A 19599-nucleotide genomic window follows, 5' to 3' on the forward strand; every position below is an offset into this window, starting at 1 on the left:
TTGTATTAGTGTGTGTTGGTGTTTGAGCTCTACAATGGTGCTTTGCCTTAGTCCCGGGCCGTTTGTCCGTGTGGAGGATTAAATTAGCAGCAGTTGTTTATCGTCCGTACCCAATCCATCTGTCTGGCTCAGTAGAGTCGGCGCTATCTGTGCTATCATACTTCACTCCGACGCCTCGACCTCTCAAGCACACACACACACACACACATACACACCCCTTTCCCGCTTCCCCAACAGACAGTGAGACATTCCACCCGGTGTAACCTCCTCTGCCAAGAGCGCTTGGCTTTCCTCTATGCAGATTAGCCATGTGCTAATTGCAGTTATTTATTTTTTTCCCTCCCTTTTTGGAGGGAGAGTGAGAGAGGAAGTCAGCCAGCCACGGACAAGCGATTGATTGGTGGATGAGGAGAGGAGGGGTTGAGAAAGGTGAGCCTGAGGAGTACGAGTGTATACGTGTGCGACTGCATTAACAGATGTTACTACAGAGAGTCATGGACACTTAATGGCAAATGTTTCTTTTGGGCTTTTTAAAATCTACATACACAACATTTAAAGTTTTTGTAAAACTTTTTATTATATTTTGGTAAATTAATGCTGGGCAGTATTCAGCATGTGTATATAACGATTAACATATTGATGTGTTGCAGAGATGGTTATAACTATTTGCTGGATTACATGGGAAAGAATCCGTTTTGTAAAATTATGAAGCTGATTTTAAAGTTTTGTTTTTTTTTTCTGTTAGTGTATTAGATTATTTCTGTTGGACAATAAGTTGGTGAAGTTTGATTCTGGTCATTGCCACCACTGGCTTCCTTGATTTGGGACTTGTGGAGCTGTGCATTGATGGATAGTTTTTCAGTGTTTGGACTTTCAGCAATAAAAATTAAACCGCACTAAACTGAACTAAAACTCTGAAAACTGGACTGACCGTTTCAATTTACTAGAACTTCTATGCTAAGCTGCTTTGACACAATCTACATTTGTAAAAGCACTATTGAAATAAACATGAATTGAATTGAACAGTCAAGACTAGTAATGATGCAGAATGAGTTATTTTGTAATATTGCAGTCTTGTGAGCCATAAAAGTATTTAAAAATACACATGTACATAATATAAATTCAGACAAATGCATTTCATTTTTTGTTTCAAATTTTGACTTTGGTTGAACACCCAGCAATTACCGGTTAACATGAACTTCTGATATGTTCATGTAGATCCTGTGTGCATCTTCATTCTGTAGGAATAAATGCCTTAATTAAAATTAAAATTGTTTTGTGTACTGTAAAATCTATTAAGTACTATTAAATGTACGTGAAATATAATTGCAATAGAATTTTTTATACGAGTAAACAATATAATATAAATGTTATATAAATATAAACAATTATATTGACTAATTGTTGGTTTAATTGGTGTTATATATGGTAAATATACATTTATTTATTTTTATATACATTTATTTTTATATATATTAATTCTCACAACCACATTTCTAAAAATCTACCTTTAATTTTATTTTTCGAATAAAACTTTTTTACTTATTATAACTTCGCATTGCTAATAATTGCTTATAGGGCCAGACAGAATCTGCGGGCATTTTTGTTACTTCTGTGAAGAATTTGATAAAAAATCTGTGGATTTATGCGAAATTAGTTTGAATATTATAACTAAAACACATTATATATGGTAAAAAATAATACTTTTTAAATTTTTATTTATTGTTTACAATGCGAATCCATCTAGATCCTCTTATTTGGTAAACAAAAAGTATCATATATCTAATAAAAGATAAGAAAAGATAAAAATATTATTTTACATCCTGTATTGTAAATATATCAAATGAACACTTTCGTATTAGTCAATAATAGTACTGAAATTAATTTAAAAGCTTAAAAAATATACATTATCACACATTTACACAAGCAAATAAATACTCAATGATGGGCTAAAAATCTGCGGATTTCTGCACTCGCAGATTCCGAGTGAGCCTTATAAAAAAAAAAACTACTGCAGTGCATTAATTTCTCCTTAAATATCCTGTTTCTAATAACCGCTGTAGAAAATGATTTCAGCTTCTGCAAGGTCTTGTTTTCAGTAACAGCCAGGGGTGTTTCAGAAGGAAAATCCCATGACTGGCTCATTGTTATTGTCACTGTTAACTAGTATCATTCATTAAAAAAGTGAAAGAGGAAAATCTCACCCTCGGCGAAGACACACTGCAGCGGGAAATCCTTGAATTCCCCTCAGGGATCAATAAAGTACGTCTGTCTATTTAAAAACGAGAGACTGCAAGATACGGTGCTGCTTATCTTTGACCTTGCCTGAGGATGAATTAAAAGCACTTCATTTCTGAACAACTGTCATTCTCTCTCGCCACCGCGTCCCGCGCTTAAGGCGACCCTGGGGTAATTCATGTACATAATACTGTGTGAAAGCAACCTCAGCATTTTTAGACCGGATACAGGAGCGCGTCTACAACTTCATGTTTACCACTGTCTCCGGAAAGAAGAGGATTTAGATGTCCATTGGCCTGCTGTCTTGATTTGTGGGCCGTTCCCTCAAGGCAACATACTAAAAATGAATTTGTTATTCACGTAATAGTTTTCACTGGATAATGCAGGGCCATTAAACTTCAAGAATAAAAATGAAGATGGCAGCTTGGGGTCAGGGGTTCACTCAGATTTTTGTTCGGACATCATTTTTCTTCTTCATCCTCTTCCATTTACCCTTTTGGTGGAAAGCCTCAGTGATCTCAGCCATAACCCTGTCTGGACTGCTTTATCACGGCATGCAGAAAGAATCTTCCATTTTTATCCAAGTAAACACTGCTGTACTGTAGGGCTGGAGGATTTCCATGATGCAGAAAATGTGGGTGAAATTGCGGAATGTAGTCATAGACATGGATTTTACTGTATAACATGAAATGTCTGAGGATTTTGCATTTTGGGTGCAGTAATCAAACTTAGGGCTGTACGCTTGATTAAAACATGGTATGTCTGTGAATATTAAACGACAAAAAGATGCCTGTATAGCACAACATGTTTACGTGCGAGTGAGCAAAGCAGTTTTGTTTACAACACACACTCAAACGCACAAAATGCTCAACATGACAACTTGCCTAAATAGGATTTGTGCTTTACCTGGAAATTGTAGCGCATATTACAGTAGATTGTTTTTGTAAAGCTAATAATAATGATAGCAGTTAAAAGTTAAAAGTATTATTCTTCAATACTACAAGCTTAATTAATAATATTATAAATAATAAAATATTACTAATAATGTGAGCAGTAAAAGGTTTAAAGTATTATGTTGCATTAGTTGGTACAAAATAATAAAACTGAACGCATGTTCACAGCTTTTATTTTTGTATATTTAAAAAGAAATTAATAAACTCTTTAGTCAATTGTTGAGGGTAGTTGCCATTTACTAATACATTAACTAAAACAGTTATTTTACCAATAGATATTGTATTAGTTGAAGTGCAATATTAACTGATATAGATCAAATATATTTATGTAGGCGGTATATCGGGTTCAGGGGATATATCGATATGATTCTCAAACGCGATGCAGTATTATCCAATATCATAGAAAAGATTTGTTGAAAATGAATGAATAGTTCAAGAACGATCCATCACTGACGCCACATTGAGGAACATACAGTGCTGATATGGTGAAAAATTTATCTGACTTCCCAAACAAATCTGACTCCCGCTCGTGTGTACGCACGTCACACAGTGCCTGCAGCTGTCACAGCGCTTTATCAGAAACCTTTTATTGATCGTTTCTTCCGTAATTGACAGCACGAATGAACATAGAAGCCTTGTCAAATTGACAAGCAGCACCTGAATGTGTTCAAAAGAATTAAAATATTCACTGATGATAAGTTCAGTATTTATTACACGACGGTCTCTTCTTTACATTTTCGTTATAACACATTTAGCTCTGCTAATATGATTAACCAGCATTTCAACACAGTGTTTTGAAACAATTTCGTTACTTCTCATATTTATAGTCTATTCGTTTTCATCTCATTTAAAATTTAGTAAAACAAGTTCAGTCAAAACAAAAGAAAGTGTATTTTTTTACATGAAGTGAAAAACTTCTCTTTAGATATGTTTGATATGTTCACTGTTTAATAATTATGCTCAATACATACATGTATATGTGTAACAAAAAACATTTACAGCTGTAAATTTATAAATCACACACCTGTGATATACAGGATTGCTTATAACAACACTAATTAATGCCTTAAAATACTGTTTCATATTTACATTTATTGCGGTTCTTTTCTATCCTACAATTATTTTTGTTGTGTTACTATTTAAGTGTGTTCCTTTTTTGCTCTGACAATGTAGCTGTTTTCTATGGTTTTGTTTACTTTGTTATTTGCACAACAGCACAGTAGTATTGTGTATAGTGTTAAGCAGGAAAAAACCCTGTACTGTATTTATTTATCAAAGATTTTGTTTATAATTTGAAATGTTTTGCAACAGTTTTAAGAATAAGAACCTGTACTGTATTTTATTTATCAAAGGTTTTGTGCAGCTGTTATTTTTGTGCAGCTGTTTACTTGTAAACAGGGAGGGAAACTTGTGTTTGAATTATATTTTGCTCAAAAAAGGTTTAATAATGTTTTAATAAAGGCTTTAACTCTCAAGTAACCATTTATGGGAAAATACCGGATGTATAATGTCATTCCTTCTAAAAATAACAGGATATGAAATTTTGCCTAAATCACCCAGTCCTATATTTATGTATCTAACTTTACTGAAAAGTTTTTTTTATCAAACTGGTAATTTAAGGGTAAAAATCCGTTATCTCATCCATCTGAAATAATATTTATTTTGAAAATGTGTTTCTTGTTTGTTGCTCTCGTCCGCAGAGGAAAAATGCCTAGATTCAGTTCAATAATCTCAGACATGTCCAGCTTCTCCAGCACTGCTCTTGATGTCTAGAGAGAGCGATGCTGGCTGAAGATTTTCCCCGGTCACAGCTGAGACCTGTTTGCACTTCAGGAATCTCCCATGTGTTTCTGTGCCTTTTACCAGCTCTAGTGATCTTTCAGTAGTGCGAAATGTTTGTTTGTTAGTCCTCAGTAGGCCTCAAGAGTCCAGTGGGTGTATTCAAACATTTTAGTGACTTCCAAAGTTACTCTGAGTGGTGGGTGACATGACCAAAATATTACATACAGTCTGTGAGTAATTAATGTCATGGTAACAAGCATGCAACACAATTATATATCAAACATTTTATTTTCTTTACTTAGATTTTTTCAATAATTGTTAGAATTCTTTTTTCCTTGTTGTTGCTGGAATTTCTGAAAATGTGTTTGTATAAATATATTTGCATTTAGTTTTCACAATATGTAATATTGCAAATGTTATGAGTGTAAATTTATAGGTTTTTGTCTCTTGAGAAAAATCTATTAAAAATTGGGTAAGGCTGCACATAAATCACAAAATGTTTTTCTGAAAATGTCTGAATTATTTTTATTGATTGACAAATGATGTTTTGCATATATGTGTTTTGAATAATATCTTTGTATACATCTACTGATTTGTATGGTTTTCTATACTCAGTAGTATCTTGACTTGCCATATTTTGCAAACTCTAGCGCAGGCTTCCAAAGCTGCAGCTATTAAATTCCTAATATTAACAGTTTCAAATTGTCAAATATTTCTGTTCACTGTATCAAACAATCTGTTAAACATAAACTTTTGGAATGTTATCTGACAATAATTTTTTTATCTGGTGAGACTCTATTAAAAGCAAATCTTAAACTCAAAAATCTTTTTTTTTTTTTTTTTTTTTTTTTAGCTTTTCTTATGCAGGGCTCAAAATGAACCTTTTTGTTTGGTAGCACTGGTGCTCCTAACTTTAAATTTTGGCTATTGCGCCTAATTTTTAGTTGCACCTTATGAGCACAAGCTTTATATAAACAGAAATAAACATTAATCAAAACTAACAAGCATCATCATCATCATCATCATTTTCATCCTCTTATCCGGGGCAGCAGTCTTAGGAGAGAACCCCAGACTTCCCACTTCCCAGACACTTCTTCCAGCTTCTCCGGGGGGAGGAACCCGAGGCGTTCCCAGGCCAGCCAAAAGACATAGTCCCTCCAGCATGTCCTGGGTCTTCCCCGAGGCCTCCTCTCAGTGGGACATACCTGTAACACCTCCCTAGTTAGGCGTCCTGGAGGCATCTGAAACAGATGTCCGAGCCACCTCAGCTGACTTCTCTCGATGTGGAGGAGCAGCGGCTCTACCCCGAGCTCCTCCCGGGTGACAGAGCTCCTCACCCAGTCTATAAGGGTGCGCCCTGCCACCCTACGAAGTAAACTAATTTCAGCCGCTTGTTTCTGAGATCTTGTCCTTTCGGTCATGACCCATAGCTCATGACCATTTGTGAGAGTAGGAACATTTATTTATTTTTTTTTTTTCAAAACTAAAGAGCAAAAAATATATATGCACAAGTGAGAAAAAATATGTCTCAACGAAATCCCATTATCACAACAAAATACACCGTTATAACATATTTGTGATTAGCTTGACCGAAAAATTTAACCGCAAATCAAATTGCAATTGCAATATCTTTCAGAATAATCATAGTTAGATATTTTCCCCAAGTCGCACAGCCCTGCTCTTAGGCCCCATTTACAGTAGCGTGTTTTAGAATGAAAACTATCCACATCCACACTAGCGTTTCACCCAGCATTTATGAACAGCTTTCCGTCTACATTAAAACGGAGAAAACGCACATCACGTGACCACACACACACTTTGGCATGCGCTGCAGCGTGTTTTGAGCACATACCAATATGAGAGCTGTGCACGTCGGACTGTTCATCAAGGATCTCCCGTTGACTCTAATCTCGCTATATTTGTTAAACGTGATATATAATTCATCTTGTTGTCTATATCTAACAACATATTCCCTGACTTTGGTCTTTTGAATCTATTATTTGTTCTCAGGTCACGTGTTTTGGCTGAGCGCGAGTATAAGTTAGGTTAATATCTTAATTAATGTAACCGCAGACACTGATTCTGCACAATTGACTGATTGCTTGCCTTTATTTCCTATATTGTATCAATTTATTGTACGTTATATTTTTAAAATGGCCATTATTGATAATTAAAGGGTATGGAGGGTATGTTTTGTATTTTCAATGAAAATGAAAGGAGGCAGTAATGTTATAGGCTCCGTTTTGTTATAAATATGCTTGAAGATGACGCTTATATTATGCAGCTGCACAACGCGTCAAAATTTTTGATGTCTGTTAAGTTGCTAATAACAAAATGAAAACAGGCAGTTTCTCACATCATGTTTTCATTTTATTGTTGAGACAGTGAAACAGCATAGTCAGGGTGATGTGAATGACTTTATAAAATACACTCCATATCAAACTTGCGAAGTCTAAACTTACAAGGAGAGGATGCAGGACTGAACTGTGTGTGTAGGCTACTTAATATTAATAATATTGGGGGAAAAGCCCCAATCAGAGAGGCGAATGTCTGCAGCACCGCCTTCGTTTTCAGATGTCTCCGTTTTAGAATTAAGTTTTTGGGGCTCGAAAACTCTGGCGTAGTGTGGACAGATGGCGTACTCGTAACAAAACTTTTAAACTCTGCATTTTAAAACTAAAACACATTAGTGTATTCGGGGTCTCAGTATACGTCTACTAACCAAACACATTATTGAATGTCTCGTGAGAAATGGCAAACCAAATTCTTCACACTTTGCTGTGTCGTACCAAAGCTTTTGATTGCACTCAGGATCATTGTTGTCGTTCAGTTTTTTTGATTGTTTTTCTGCAAGTGTAAGCTGCATGGGTTTATGTGTTCAGTAGTACTCTTGTGTTGCGAAATAAAGACGATCCTGTGATATCTGAACATAATTGGTCAGGGTAGACATATTTGAAAGCATGTTAGGACCGTTCGTCTCAACTGATGTATATTAAAATCAAAGAGGGTCCTAAACCTAGGAGGAAATGCACTGATTGCCTGAGTCTTGAAATTTGTTACTAATGTACGATAATGAAAAAAATTCTGAATAAATAGCCAGTGTGCCAATTTCTCAGATAATTATTTCTGCATAATCAAGAGAAGCAGAAAATATATGCTCAAGGTTTGCAGTGTAGAGTGCTTTGATTTATGTGAACAATGCAGTTTTGAACTTTCAGAAGCGGATGTTGAATTGCTGTTCGCCGGTTCAAGTCTCATGAAAGATCTTTAGAACACTTGAGAGTGAGTGCTGTCTTTTTACTGGGCAGTTCATTGCCAATTTGAGTTTATGATCCTAGTTCCTGTTTTGAGAAATAGAGCGATGCCTGTCATCTTTCCCTTATTCTCAAGCACTATAATTCCCACAGACTTTATTATGTTGACACCCTCCCTTACCTCTCTCTGTGCTATGAGCTGATTTACGGGTCGCTCTCCAGCCATCATACACATTTGTTTCCTCTTGTCTGTTTTCAAAAGGGAAGTTCAGTATTCATCCATGCAGTCTCCAGCCGCTGGCACTGAGGATAGCCTGGCAGATTGAACCGCTGCTTTCACTCTCTCATTCATTCAGCGCCAGTTTCTCCTCCCTTCGCTGGCACTGTTTTTGAAACATACAGATCTATTTTTGATTTTGGGTGGTGTGTCTGGCTAATACTCTGTTAAGAATGATAACAATCACAGCGGCATAACAGAGGAAATAGGCCTCTCTTGATATTGATCACCGTTGACTGCATTTTAACCAGAGAAGCCTAAGTGAATGCTTTCAGAAAATTAATGATCCAAATGCTTTGCGTGCAGGTTACTGATGCCGCAAACTGAAACGCACCACAATAATTTCATCTGTTTTATGGGACTAGATGATTTTGAACTATACAGCTGTGTTACCTGCACATCTTTTCATTTCTTTATTTTTTCTTCTTCTTTTACAGCCTCCTGGACCTATGGATCAGGTGGGAAAAATTCGTGGGCAGCACTATGGTGCCGGAAACCCCTACTCTCAGCAGCAGGGGCCTCCCCCTAGCTCACAGCAGGGTCCTCCTTACCCAGGGCAGGGTTATGGACCTCCGGGACCTCAGAGGTATCCCATGGGCATGCAAGGCCGCACTTCTGGGAACTTAAGTGGAATACAATATGGACAGCAGGTAGGCTTAAAGGTTTTTTAATATTATTATTTTTTATCCTTTAATATTCAAAATATGATCCTTGATGTAAAGCATAAATGTGTGGCAGGTAGAGAACCAAATCAACACAAGCTAAAACTGTGAAAAGTGTTCGATAAAACCCCCCTCAAAAAAGCAAGAAATGTGATAGTTGGTTTATGGCGTTTTAGATGCTTGCTTGTTGTGACCTGATAAGTCAGTCATTTTAACTTTAAACTGAGCTTCTGTTTACACTATTGTGTGTTTTGCACAGCTGAAAATGCCAGCACTCTTCTAAAATGCTCAGCTGTGAGCGTTTGTCCAACTGTTGGAGTATTTAAAAAAACAACAACACTGAGCACACGCTTTGCTTAAAACACACACTCAGCACCTCACAGCGCTGCTGGTGTTTGAAAAAAGGTGGCACTTCCAATGATAACACCTGAAAATACATTCGGCTCAGGAAAAATGCTTTGGTGGATACTCTCACCATTTAATTGGAGTGTTTTGAAAATGAATAAAACCATGGCTTTTTACAATTGCTCTCTGATTTGTCATCTGGACTAGGCATGGGCCAGTTTAAGATTTGTAATTGTCTGGGTAAACAATAAAAAAATGGTTTCACTTTTGAGCGCAATATAATTTATTTTGAAAAACATTTAAAATATGTTTGAGCAGTAAACATGTCAGCCTAAATTTAACTAATTTTAAAACACGCCTGTGTTTATTAGTTTTAAAAACAAATTTCTTTACAATTTAAAACTATCTTTGGACAGCTTTTCTGCTAGAGAAACTGTTATCCTAAAAAGAAAAAACGCAAGTAATAAATCTTCCATATACCTTATGAACCCTATAGCACAACATTTTGGAGCTTTAAAAACTTGACTTTTCCAAAGCACGGTATACAAAGCAAATCAAGCACATTTCTATTGACCTAATGTTAAAATGGCCAACTTTTCAGCAGAAAATAAGTGTTTACAGCCTGGTACAAAAAAAAACAATTTTGGTGTGTATAGCTAATATTACTTTTCATCAGAACTGTGAGGGGGTGAATTTTTTTAAGACTCATCCATTTTGTTTATATTAAGTTATATTAAGTCTGCATAATTAAGAGCATGGCCACTTAAATGACAGCTAACTCCTGCTGGTTGCAGTCATGTCATCTCAGCTTATTCCGGCTGATAAGACGCTGAACTCTGCATATACGTCGTATTTTTCTTTTGTTTTAAAAAACTTTACACAGTCAACTGCCTTTTGGAATTATTTCCTACAATTATCAGATAATGTGGCATATAATATGGCATGCTGTGTGCACTTAATTGTGTTCAAAAACAATTCAAGTGACCTCCTTTCCCAGGTGAGTGAAATTATACACTTCTATACCATATATATAAATGAATTTGTTTTATTTACGATTATTTATTCATCATTTATATTTCGCTTTAGAACTTGAATGCACTCCAGAATCTGACAGATTGATTAGCTGTAGGCTATAGAACGATCATCTGAAACTTTGTCATACAGTGTTAAGTCTGGATTTCATAAATAGTATTGTATTTACTAACAGGCTATATTTGAAGTATTTGACAGTAATTAGCATTTTCCTCCTGTAGAAAAGCAACATAAAAGCTCAATGTATTGCAACAATGTTTTTAAAAGTCTAAACACTTAATGTAAACACTTAATAATATAGTGCACAATCAAGCACATGTGGTCAGAACTAAAACGAGTCACAGGTAATGAAGTATTAAGCGTTTCTCCCAAAGTAAAGCCCATCTAAACAAATTACTAGCAGGTGTCTGTAGGTCCGCTCACGTTCTACCTCTGCCCTTTTTTGAGAACTCCCAGTTGACGGGATGACTCGCAAACAAATTGGCGAAGGTTCGCCACTCCTACTTGTCGCTTCAGAAACCTATAAGTGACATTACAGATACATCTCTTCCACAGTCTATGCTCATATCACCATTATGCAACCATTAGATGGCAAGTACAGCTAACAGCATAATATGTGCATACCTATGAGTGTGAATGGTCAGTGTTTTAGGGTGGCATAGTGTAAATGGTGAAATGCAGTGAAAAATGCCAGTCTGGATGAGGAGCATCTTCCCCATTTTAGCATTGACTTTAGCCTATAAGTGCATGGTTAAAAAAAAAACTGAGCCAAGAAAAAATTGGCCAGTAACGGTCCTAGATGCATTTTTAAAAGTAAAAACTGTCTCAAAATTAAAGAAAAATTTAAATTAAAATTGAGGCACTTTTTGACTCTGCTTGGACCTAAAAACCTCTCATGGTCTTATGACATTCTTGATCACAGCAGTATGAGCTCATGGGTCTTTTCATCTGTGCCTTCAAAGAAGGTTGTTATGAGGTCACAGTGAGGCTCAGATTTGTCACATGGGGATTTCCTTGCATGCCTGTATTTTTGTACATAGCAGGCTTCAAGTGTCTAGCCTCTCTCCTCCTGTTGTCTGTGCACTTGTGCTTGGTATCCCATTGTGTCTGTGAGTAAGCAGATGCGCTGGAGTGCCATCCATTTGTAGACTGGCATAGAACATGCTCTTCAGGTTGTTTTATTAAACCTCCCTGTGAGACACAGTTTTCTTCCCCATTTTTATATTTCATTTTCCTTGAGAGGGAAAGTGCCCAGCTTGTCACCGTCAGGCTTTTGTGTCACACAGTACACTCTTCAGCAAGGTCACTTTTTTAGATGCTGACTGAAAGTAACAAAATTCAAGCATTTCACTGAAAGCCTGTGTACTTTTTTGGTGGTTCAAACAGATTAGAGATCTGTAGACAACACTAGCCTCAGTCCTAGCACATACCAAAATAAGTCTCTGTACTGTGATTTGTCTGTGCATTGTTTTATCATTTCAAACACTTTAATAAATATCACAATATCAAGATTTACATTAACTCAATCTTTACATAATTTATGGCAAGGTAAAATAGCTGTTATTTTCTTTTATTATAGTAGTGCATACCTGTCAGCCCTCCCGTTTATCCCGGTATTCTTATTTATTTTACAGTTCTATCCCGCTGTCATCCCGTAAAGGTTTTTCCCGTATTTCTCCCGTATTTTTATCTTTCTGTGAAGAGCCGATCCTCCCTATACGCAACCCATACCGCCGAACCACCAGGGGCCGCCCCTTGCTCTTAAATGTGAATTTGTTCTGTGCTTTCATTTTATTTAGGCATGAAAACACTTAAATAAACGGCGCGATTAAGTTCCTTTACATTACAGGCGCCATTGCCCCTGTTGCCCCATTGCCATTGTTCAGATGCATGACTGTCAGCTGATGCGCTCCATAGTGATAAATAGACACTGTTTCCCAAGTGGATTCTGTACTACGCGATTTGATGCGGAGCTCAAGTGGACACTGGGTTTTGGGTGTGTGTTTGAACAGACATATACACATCATCATAAAAATAGTAATGATGATTATCATAATGGCGGTTCATTCTGCTGTGGCGACCCCAGACTAAGCCAAAAAAGAAAATGAATGAATGAATGAATGAATGAACAGTAATAATAAATAATTAAAATAATAATAGCAACAACATCTAAACGTGTCGATCTTGGGTTTTCTTTTAAATACAACAAATTTTGTCTTAAACAAGCACAAACTGTTAGGAAAGCAATCAAATGCTTTCATTAAAGAGTGTGAGTATCCCTTATTTTTACATCCCAATGTTGACAGGTATGTAGTAGTAGTGGATGCTTGAGATGACCATCAATTGTTTGTTTTTGTAATGCAAGATTCAGTCTATAGTTCCTAGATACACAGTACACTTGAGAAACACTCATTTGATTGAGGTTTATTTATGGGTTATGGTGGCTAAATTAGGTGTCTGTTGACCCCTAATAATGGCCCAGTTGTTAACTTTTGCCAAGCAGTTACCTTTGTGACATTAACTTATTTGACAAGGTATCAAAGTGTAATCAATAAGTCTTGCATTGGAATCAAGTCAGCAGATCAGTGCTAATGCCTGCCTTTGCTTTGCAAGCTTGGTGATCAGGAGTAAAAAAAAAGCCTGTATGAACAACTGCAGATGATCACAGTTCATATGTCTGTTTTTTTATTTATTGTACGCTGCAAAACTTGTGCTGACTAATGACATTTTTGAATTTTGTTCTTTTTCTCTGTAGATGGGCTATGGACAGCATGGCCCAGGTGGTTATGGTCAAAACCAAGCTGGCTACTATGGACAACAGGGTCCTTCCCCACATGGAGGCCCCCAGCAATCTTCATATCCCCAGCAGCCCTCCACTGGACCAGGCTCTCAGCCCCCTTATTCCCAGCAACCCTCTGGTACCCCTCATGGCCAGAGTGGGACTTCTTATGGGCAGCCGCAGGGGCCTCACGTTCCCAATCAGGGCCAACCTCCATATTCCCAGACTCCACAATCCCAGTCAGGACAGTCTCCCTTCCCCCAGTCCCAGGGTCCCACTCAGTCACAGGGTCCTTCTCAGGGCCAACAAGGGTCTCAGTCGCAGCCTGGTTACACTCATCCACCTTCTGGTTCAGGGCAGCCTGCTCAACAACAGGGACCCTCACAACAGCAGCAAGGCCCACCACAATCACAGACACCTAGCTCTGCACCCCCTCAGCCATCCCAGCAAACTTCAGGACAGGGCCAGCCTTCACCTTACTCTCAGACTCCTCCACTGCAGACACAACAACAACAACAACAGCAGCAGCAGTCACCCTTCCAGCGCTTTCCACCTCCACCTCAGGTAAATGTCTATTTATTACAGAATCTTCATACTTAGAGCAAAAACAACAGAACTTGTGATTGAAGCAGTTCCATCAAATGTACTTCATTTGGTTGTTGTTCAATTGGTCAATGTTTTTCCTCAGGAGCTTTCTCAAGACTCCTTCAGCTCCCAGTCTTCGGCTCCTTCCTCTAATCAACCCATTGTGTCCAGTAAGAGTGGCCAAGATGACACCATGCAGGGACGACCTTCCAGCCTTCCTGTGAGTCCCATGAATCTTTCAACCCAGAGTGTTCTCATGTCATACTAACTTTCAAAATGCTTAAAGTATTTAGCAAGAGTTCAATACTGTTCCTGGATGTCCATTGTTATACCCGTTTAAACTAAGACCCAAATGTAACACCAGAAATAGCTAACCAAGGTCTACATAAACTGGACACTTTTAGACAAGTGTGTTGAGGTTAGTTCTGCAAGACAGTGAATTAAGCGGTCATGATCAGGGAACAAATTTGGTTGCGTCGAATTGTTTTTGATGTATGCTGACCCTGTGCATTTGCTTTGGTTTCTTAGTCAGCTGAATGGTCAGTTGGGTCACCACATGTGGTCGATGTATTATGCCTTAGTTTATATAACTGATTTGTCCAGTTCCCAGATTACTTCAATCACAGAATGACACTGGTGTTTTGACATTGGTTTGTTGGGATAGCAGTTGTTTGGTGGACAGTAGTCATAGCCAGTACTCAACAGGGATGGGCTATCTAGGATTTGATTGTGTGGCTGGAAGGTAGTTCATGTGGTGTGGGCCACTTGAATATTTGAGAATGGTGGTTCATAGGTTTTGAGAGGTGTATTGAAATCTGTTAACTTTGCCCCTAAGTCATGGGTGGTCAGTACATAAACAACTATCCTTGTAGGGTTAAGCTTGAGTCTTAATACAATGCACCCTTACAGGCTAATCAAGGGTTTCGAAATGATTTTAAATAGCCAAGCAACTGTGTTGTAGCAGGTTGGAACTTGGAAAGACTTTGGCATTGCAGAATAACTACTCCTGGAGTACAGTAGAATTCACAAATTAACTGAGGACTACTGCACTTGACTAGCAGCACTATTCATCAGACCCTGGCTATGACTGACGTGTTCTGTATAGTCTGGTTGGTGACACTCTTTGAAGGAACTTTTTTTTTTTGTTTCACATCCAAGTGTTATTTTCATGGAGTTGATTTGTCCCTGGACCTCAATTTTACCAGAGTGGGCCCTATAATTGGATGACTTTGGGCCCTCTCTATTCTCTATAGGTCCAAGTCTATGCTTTAGTCAAAATCAACACAGCCTCAGGGTCCCCCTCACAGGGTCTTTCTCAGGGCCAGGTGGCATGCTTTAAAAATACTTTTGGCTTTATTTGACACCCATGTATTATTTCTGGTGGTGTTAGTGTGTCTAATTTGCTTAACATTAATATTATATCATGCTAAATGTCATTCACAAGGTTGCTCCCAGTCCAAGGTAAACATGAATGCCAAAAACAGTTTCACAAGATTAGTTGCTTTTGGAAACCAGGTCAGAGAAAAGGTTTGCACATCATCTGTCACAGTGAAAAACCTTCCGTTGAGTGTGTGTGTGTGTGTGTGTGTGTGTGTGTGTGTGTGTGTGTGTGTGTGTGTATGTGTATGCGAGTGTTTATAGGTTAGTAGATACAAATAGTTTATTCAGAGCAACAGTGTGTCCAAAATTTCCAAACGAGCTGAAATAATTAACGAGTGGTGTCTAATAGAGAGCTGGCAAATGACTAGAGCTGGACGACTGGAGAAGTTAAAAGAGGGATGAGTGAGTGAGAGAGAACTGAGATCGTTCCATCTCTGCCAGTGGGGGATGCCCTCAGGATGTGATTTCCTCTTATTTCTTTATTTATTTATATATTTCTCTTTTACGTAGTCAGTGACTGAGATTGACCGAGATTTTATTCAATTCAAGGAATCCCTGCAGTTGCCTGTGGGAAAGGCAATAATGTAGCCCTCAATTGACCCCTTTACCACCACCATCTCCCTCATGCTCTGCCCTCGCAGTAGATTAGCCCCTGCTGCTAACTTTAGCTTTGCTGAAACTCAGGGTAGAGCACATCCAAATCACTACTGACCCTGTATGTGAGCTATCCAGCTGCATAACAACAAATACTGAATAAATATTCCAGGTACTACTTTGCTGAGAAACAATACTTGGCACATACACATTGCTACATTGTTTTTAAGGGTGCTTTCACACCTGTCTTATTTAGTTTGATTGAATCGCACTAGAGTTCGTTTGCCCTTTTGGTAAGGTTCGTTTGGGCAGGTGAGAATTAAGCAATCGTACTCGAGTGCGCACCAAAAGCTGACCAGAGACCTACTTGAAGAGGTGGTCTCGGTACGCTTTCAAACGAACCCTGGAGCGGTTCGTTTGTGGTGAGAATATGATCCGTACTAAAACAGGTCCAACCGCAAAAAGTACTGCGCGTTTTGGACTAATTCAGCTGCCGTAGGCCAATGCGCTGTGCATTATGGGATATGGAGGAAAAATATTTGTTGACAGCGCTTTACCAACAGAGAGAGAGAGAGAGAGAGAGAGAGAGAGAGAGAGAGGGGAAAACATTACCTGATGGATCGTTGGTAAATATTTTTGCAAGATGACCATGTTGCAGTTTAGTTAAATTAATTCACGGCTCCTCCTGAAGTGACGAGCGATGCATTAAACACTGTATTCCAGCCGCGGCCGCGCTTCATTTTCGTAATGTATAGTTTGTCTAAAGCAGGGATACAATCAGCCAGCGCAGTCGACCCTCCAGAGTAAAAGGTTTTGTTTACCTGTGGGAGTTCATTGGCATTTTCCCGCACGTGAATTCTGACCAATCAATAAGCAGTTTAGGAAATACGTTCAACAACATCTGGCCAATGAGAGATGTGGATTTTGTCAAATGACTGCATTTTGGTTCGTTTCAACTAGGTCGGACCAAAGCCAGAAGTGTGATATGAAAACGACCCAAAGACGGCAGAAGATGCAACAATTTATCATTTATTGCGCTTGGTCCCGACCAAATGAAGCGAACTACAGATGTGAAAGCACCCTAAGTTGATGTTTACTAATGGTATTTCTTGTAGGCTTTATTTCTGCACAGACTTGATAGGAAAATAACGTTCTTCCATTTTCTAGAGTTATCCTAATTACACTTTTGAATCTTTCAGGCACTAGTCTGTTTGTTTTTGATGACTTAGTTTACCAACGTTTGTGTGGATTCAAGCTGCCAACTACAGAGATATTTCAGAGGGTGAATAGGGACCAGTTTGACTGGTTCAGCTGGTTTCTTGATAAACGTTGCTTCACACCGTAACGAATGAACACGTCTAGCAACTACTGTACAGTCTACCAGCTCCCTGTGAACTGTTTGTTCTTTTGCATGTTGTGTTGTCTTTACTAAAGGATATATATTTTTTACAGAAGCTGTTTCTGACTGTTGGGCTTAGAAACTTCTTCAGCTGAATTTCAAAAGACAACATTGTGTATTAGTACAAATTGTCAGTGAAACATTTTTTATACTTTGATATGAAGTCAAATTGTACTTCCTTTTATTGCATATTTTTCAAAGCAATAAAACATGCTCCATTAAGTTTATTTTGATTTTGTGGACCTGTTTTGATTGATTCGCCAACTTTTAAAATTTTTTGTCCTTGATTGGACTCTATTTGATTTAATTTTATTTGATTTTTTTATTTGATTTTTCTATTTGATTTTTAATTATATTGATATATATATATATATTGATATATATATATATATTGAAATATTGATAGGGTTGGGTATCATTTGGGGTTATTTTGAAACCAGTGTTAAATCGTGACTTTTAAGTCTGTTCTGGTGCCAAAATGGTGCCTGAACTGATACTTTTGAGCCACAAAATTATGGTGGATGACTAGAAATGTAACTTATTTGACAAAATAATTTAAACGAGCAGTTTAATTAAAGTTTAAAGTATACATCTAGGGTTGGGCCGATAGACGATGGCATCTAGACATTAGTATTATTATGGACTGCCAATAGACAACACGATGCTGAGCCGACATCACCAATTCTCCACCGTCCCCCGTCGCAAACCCGATCGCAAAAAATACACACCAAGGCCCTGTTTGCTCTAATACATAGTGTTAAAATGGCATTTTAAAATGAAAATTATCCACATCCACACCGTGTTTTACCTAGCATTTCTGAACAGCCCTCCGTCCGCTGAAAACGCACATCATGTGACCACACACACACAGACACAAGTGGTGCTCATTGCAAAGGCACACACACACACACACACACACACACACACACACACACACACACACACAGCCACACACACACACAGCCACACACTGTCATATGGGAGTGTCTATGCATTTGCGGGACTCAAATAAGTTGCGGACCCTTCTCACCCCCCGATCCCTCCTCGCTCACGTTGCATGCAGTTTATCAACACCCCTCCTTTTTTTATGTTGGTTGTAATATATTGCAATTTAAAGTATAAAAAACAAACAAAAATAAAATAATATAATATAAATAATATAAAATAAACTCCATGGCTTTTGAAAACCAATATTAAACTTTTTGCACAGCCCTGTTTTTATATTATCTGAAAGCAATGACATTTTTAAATTAACTAATTCATTTTGTTCAGCAAAAACAAGTTATTGAGGGAACTAATTGTTTACACATTGACTTTTGATAGATTGTCATTAAATTGTTTTTGTTTTTTTGTTTGTTTGAGTCATTTGTTGATTTAAAATGCTTAAAGTCATCTCATGATTTCTCAGTTAAAAGGATGCTGGTACCCTTATAGTATTTGTATACCACACAGCCACTTTTCAGTGTGCATCACATAACCTAGTGCACCGATGCTTTTAAAAGACTCACTGCAGTAAATAAGCGTGAAGCCACATTCAGTGATTGGCAGTTATATTAACAACAAAAATAATTGGACTTGTGGGTTTTTGTTGGCTGAATTCGACTTTTAAGACAGCTTTTCATGAGCTTGCATTTGCCTTAGTTAATACCCACTTGGCACATCCCTTCACAGACGCACTCTGGTTTACCATAATGTCTCTGTCATATGTACACTGATACGCGCCAAGATGGAGCAGGACAGAAAGCTGGAGCTGATCAGATTCTGGAGAGGATCTGAATCCAAAGAACTGATTCCCCAGATTGCATCTTCATAGGCAGAAAGGCTGGGCATCTTCTGCCATGATCCTGATTAATTAGTTTTGAATTATGTTTTTTCTTTTTCATTTCCCAAATTAATCTCAATGCAGTGTGCTTCATATCAGTCGAGGATCAAATCAAATCCTCTTCCATTTGGTTGATGATAATGGTGTTTATGTCTGCGTGCGCGAGAGATTTCCAATAGCTTGGGATTTCAATGTGGGACGCCCTGGAAGTGATATATCCTCTCTGTGTGTGAGAGAACATGAACACTGCCTCCAGCCTTTTCTAATCTCCTCTAGTTCCATTCTATCGGGCTTTTGTGCCCCTTCCTTAAAGTGCGGCTAATCCGAAGCAGTATCCGCCTCCCCTCTGTACTTCTAAACTCTGCAGTGACTTCAGGGGTCTGTCACCCTCGGCCTCTCACTTCCCGGCAGCCTTTATATCTCTCTCATACTCTCCCTTTCCAAGTCAATCTACCCTCTGTTTTAGGAGTTCTCAATTTGAGTCGTTGCTTAAAGGT

The 19599-nt window shown here is 38.0% G+C and overlaps 1 protein-coding gene across 1 annotated transcript in view; it reads left to right on the forward strand.

Annotated features, from left to right (window-relative positions):
• The window catches only part of arid1ab (AT-rich interaction domain 1Ab), an 85022-nt gene that overhangs the window by 29550 nt on the left and 35873 nt on the right, over window positions 1–19599 (forward strand). Inside the window, exons 2-4 of the mRNA XM_087295533.1 lie at window positions 8942–9154; window positions 13299–13886; window positions 14011–14127. Of these exons, the coding sequence (XP_087151659.1) occupies window positions 8942–9154; window positions 13299–13886; window positions 14011–14127 (918 nt within the window). The remainder of the gene's footprint in view (window positions 1–8941; window positions 9155–13298; window positions 13887–14010; window positions 14128–19599) is intronic.

This window comes from Danio rerio, chromosome 19 (genome assembly GCF_052040795.2).
Source record: "Danio rerio strain M-AB ecotype USA chromosome 19, GRCz13ab, whole genome shotgun sequence".
NCBI lineage: Eukaryota > Metazoa > Chordata > Actinopteri > Cypriniformes > Danionidae > Danio > Danio rerio.